Raw genomic sequence first — 3,924 nt, forward strand, 5'->3', positions numbered from 1 at the left:
CATGTATTACAAACCCAATGATAAATTGATTACTACTTTATATGATTTTGTATGTCTACTAAAGGAGTTGACAGAGGAAAGGAGAGCAGATATACATTTATATGTTTTCCTATATTAACCTTCTTTTTATCATTTCTGATGATTCTTCATCTATTCCTGTGGATTCTTTTGTTATGTTATTGCTAAATGTACTACATTTTATATGGCATAGGCTGAACAGTAATACCATTATTAAATATTTATTGTTTCATACAATTTCTTTCTAAAGCAATTAATAGAAAAAGGAAAAAAAGAAAACAGATATTTCGTTGCATAATTACAATGCCATAAACCTAGCAAAATTAACAGTAATTCCTTAAGATTATTCAGTCCCAACTCCTTAAATGGATTTCCATGATCATTAAGAAAGCTTTTAGCTAAGAAAGAAAATAATTATTTAGAATTCTGTGGAGAGTGAGAGTTAAGGATGACTTTTCCTATTGATTAATCAGAGAGGGACCCACTTTCTTCCACCTACGGCCATTGCCCGTTTTGTCATATTTTAATACCATGCTTTGAAAAATGCCTATCTCATTTGTATTTTAGTTCTTTTACTGAAAGACCACCAGAGGAAGGAGAAAAGATGTTACTGTTTTGCACTTCTTTGTTGTTGGCAGCTCCAGGGAAAGGTTTGGTACCGGGAAGTATGAAGAATATTGTTTTAAAAAAGTTTCTAGCCTTCTACTCTACCTAATATTTAGTGTTAGTATTACAGGTAGTCAGAAACTGAGTGTAATTGGTGAAGAAGACAGCATAGAGATTGTCATCCAATTAAAATAATTTATGAAAAGTGGTAAGACATTTTTCAGATAACCTTCATTTTAAGCAATGTTTCTCAAGTGGTATTTGGAGAAGGTATATCCAAATCACCTAGGGACATTTTCAAAATCTCCTCACCCCTGCCAGTGCAGATCAGATTCTGAACAGAAGGATGGAATGCAGAGGCAGTGGGTGTACACATTCTGAAAACGCTGTTCTCAACGTAACTTGGCTCTTTTTCTACCCCCCAACAAGAAAAAGTAAAAGAATCATTGATCTAAACACATCTAAATCACCTTTCAAGGCCATGGTATTATGGAATTTTATTTTTTTTTTAAATCATTTCAAACTAAGATATATTGGATCAGTCATATTAAGGATATAGTTTGAATAAGCATATTATAACTCATTAGAAATCAACAGGAAGGAAAGTTCATTTTCTTTGAGGAAATGCCTGGCTGTGATTCCACTTACAAAACACATATGAGATGTGACTGTTGTCCCAAGCACTCGTTTCTGTGTCCAAGATGCATCTTGTTTAATGTTTCCAGTATGTCATCTGTATTCACTAAGGGAAATTTGTCTCCATAGTGGACTTTGGAAGTCTTTTAAAATTGATTACCTTTTGACGAATAAGTTCTCTGAGCTTTGTCCGATGAATTTTTCATGCGCCAGGAAGCCTGGCCACTTGGGTTCCAATTAGAGCTGGGGATATTTTGTTTATTCTTTTGTTGGTGGTCTGTTTTATTTAAGAGCTTCAATTTAGTAATAATCTTTGCTGAAAGAGGAATAACAAGGTCTCAGAGCAAGAATGTGTCAATATTTCAGAAAGTCTTTGTTTAGGAGGTTTAGGGTTTGAACATAGGTAACATTTCTGTTTTCTTTTGACAGATTTTTGGAGCATATGCAACCCATCCTTTCAAGTTCAGTGACCACTATTATGGCACAGGAGAAACTTTTCTCTACACATTTAGCCCTAATTTTAAGGTACCTAGATGGGAGAAATATCCAACTTCCCAGTGTCACAATGTCAGCAGGGGGTGAAGGGATGGGCATTGGGGCAGCCCCCGTCCTGTAACCTCATCTGGACTCTGCAGCCTGGGTCAGTCCTTCATGACTGTAACACAGAAACTGCTTAGGGTCCCTGACTTTTGGAGTTGTTCGGTCTGGGTTCCGAGGAGGGGTTGCAGTCAGAGCCGGCATGTGCCTGAAAGGTCTTTTCTACTTCATTATGCCTTTGGAGATCTCATTCTGGTGTGGGCCAGGTCCGGCCATCAGGAACTTCCTCAGTCAGTGAGGTGCTTCCCTTTTACACAGAGATGTTATTTAATATTGCCTCTTTGCTCATTCTCCTGATTAACGACCATGCTCTGTTTTGTGTTTCTACCCCAAGGTCTTTAAGTGGAGTGGAGAAAACTCGTATTTTATCAATGGAGACATAAGTTCTTTAGAACTTGGTGGTGGAGGGTAAGGTTTTTATTGCTGTTGTTGTTGTTTTACCACCTGACCTGAGTGGGTCTGTTTTGACCCAGGTAACTGAAACCTTGGTGTCAGATGATTTTAGCTATCCCATGTGCTTAGATGAATTAGGACAGTGGTCTAACACATGACACTAAGAGTCAAAGATAAAATTATTTATTTATGTGTCTAAATGAGGGACTACTACCACTTGTTGTTTAGGAAGACAGGTCACTTAAATGAAATAAAGGTAGTATACCCTTTGTTTTACAAGCCGTTTAGAATTTTGCCTGTCTGTGACATAAAGGAAAAAAGATGGGGCACGAGAAGATAGAAACTGTGCCACATAAGATTTAAGTGTTTTTAACCTTTTTCTTTTTTTTGTTAACATTTTCAGGGGACGATTTGGTTTATGGCTAGATGCCGATTTATACCATGGACGAAGCAATTCTTGCAGCACTTTCAATAATGATATTCTTTCCAAAAAGGAAGACTTCATAGTTCAGGACCTAGAGGTATGGACATTTGAGTGAAATTCAGACTGCCTTAAAATACAACATTAAAAAGACTGGGTTAGATCAGCCCTCCTAAAGCTGGCTGGAAGACGAAGTCCCAGCTGAGGCTGCCTCATCGCACCCTAATGCTTTCTTTCTGCCATCATCTCAGAGCATGATCACATTGCGGAAAGATTCCGAAAGGTATATGTGGAGGGCAGACCCTGAAGAAAGAAATTCGAAGTCTAGATTGTTGAAAGACTTTGTACTTCCACTTCCTTCAAATCCATACAGTAAGGAATCAGAGTGTTTATAGATGTATGAGTTGAATGCAATTTTTATTTTTGGTAACTGTGAAAAAAAAGATACTGTGGAAATATATACATGCCTTGTGTATTTACCGGCATAATTTTCATTACCAAAATGTATAGCTATTGTTTGCCATGGAAAAGGTTAGTCTCATTTAGAAAAACTGAGAGTGCACAGCACTTAAAAGGGAATATATGATTTTTTTTTTAAAAAAATGTTTTATTTATTATTTCTAGTATATTGTCTGAAATGTGTTGGCAGTTTTTTTCTTTTAATGTGTCAAATCTTGAAATAAAGAAATGTATACATTTTGTGCTGTGTTTTGGGAACGAATCCGTATGATTTATATAGTTTTATATTGAATTTTTTTTGCCCTGATTGTTTAGGGTGATAGGTCTCAAGTAGCATATATGTATATGTATATGTACATATATATAAGTGTATAATTCTGAATTTTTAAAAACTTATCACCAATGTTCATTGATTTGACTATTATAGGCCATCTTCCCATTTAGTCATTAAAAGGTACATTTTTAGTTACTTACCCTGAACATATTTGTGTAAGGAAGAATACATCTTTCTCACAGTCTTAAGTTGATATTTATAGAAATGGATAACCCTTATGAAACTAGACTTAGAAAAAACCGTGCTTTTGAAATGAAAATGTTTTGCTTCTTATAAAATCATGTGTGTTAACAACAAAAACTTTATTTTCATAGTGTTTTTTGCATAACTTTCCCAAGCTTTTACATTAATGAGCAGGCCTCTGTTTTAAAAGCGACCAAGTGTTTTAATTTCTGTAGTTTTTTAAATCAGATGAAAAATCTCAAATTGGACCACTTGTCTTGGTTTCTATACTTGTTTG

General features: G+C 35.5%; 1 protein-coding gene across 1 annotated transcript in view; it reads left to right on the forward strand.

Annotated features, from left to right (window-relative positions):
- The window catches only part of NCOA7 (nuclear receptor coactivator 7), a 69,337-nt gene extending 66,069 nt beyond the window's left edge, over positions 1-3,268 (forward strand). Inside the window, exons 11-13 of the mRNA XM_012660788.1 lie at positions 1,690-1,785; positions 2,192-2,265; positions 2,654-3,268. Of these exons, the coding sequence (XP_012516242.1) occupies positions 1,690-1,785; positions 2,192-2,265; positions 2,654-2,789 (306 nt within the window). The 3' untranslated portion in view covers positions 2,790-3,268. The remainder of the gene's footprint in view (positions 1-1,689; positions 1,786-2,191; positions 2,266-2,653) is intronic.
- The last annotated feature ends 656 nt before the right edge of the window (positions 3,269-3,924 follow it).

Source organism: Propithecus coquereli, unplaced genomic scaffold, assembly GCF_000956105.1.
Source record: "Propithecus coquereli isolate 6110/MARCELLA unplaced genomic scaffold, Pcoq_1.0 Scaffold68, whole genome shotgun sequence".
NCBI lineage: Eukaryota > Metazoa > Chordata > Mammalia > Primates > Indriidae > Propithecus > Propithecus coquereli.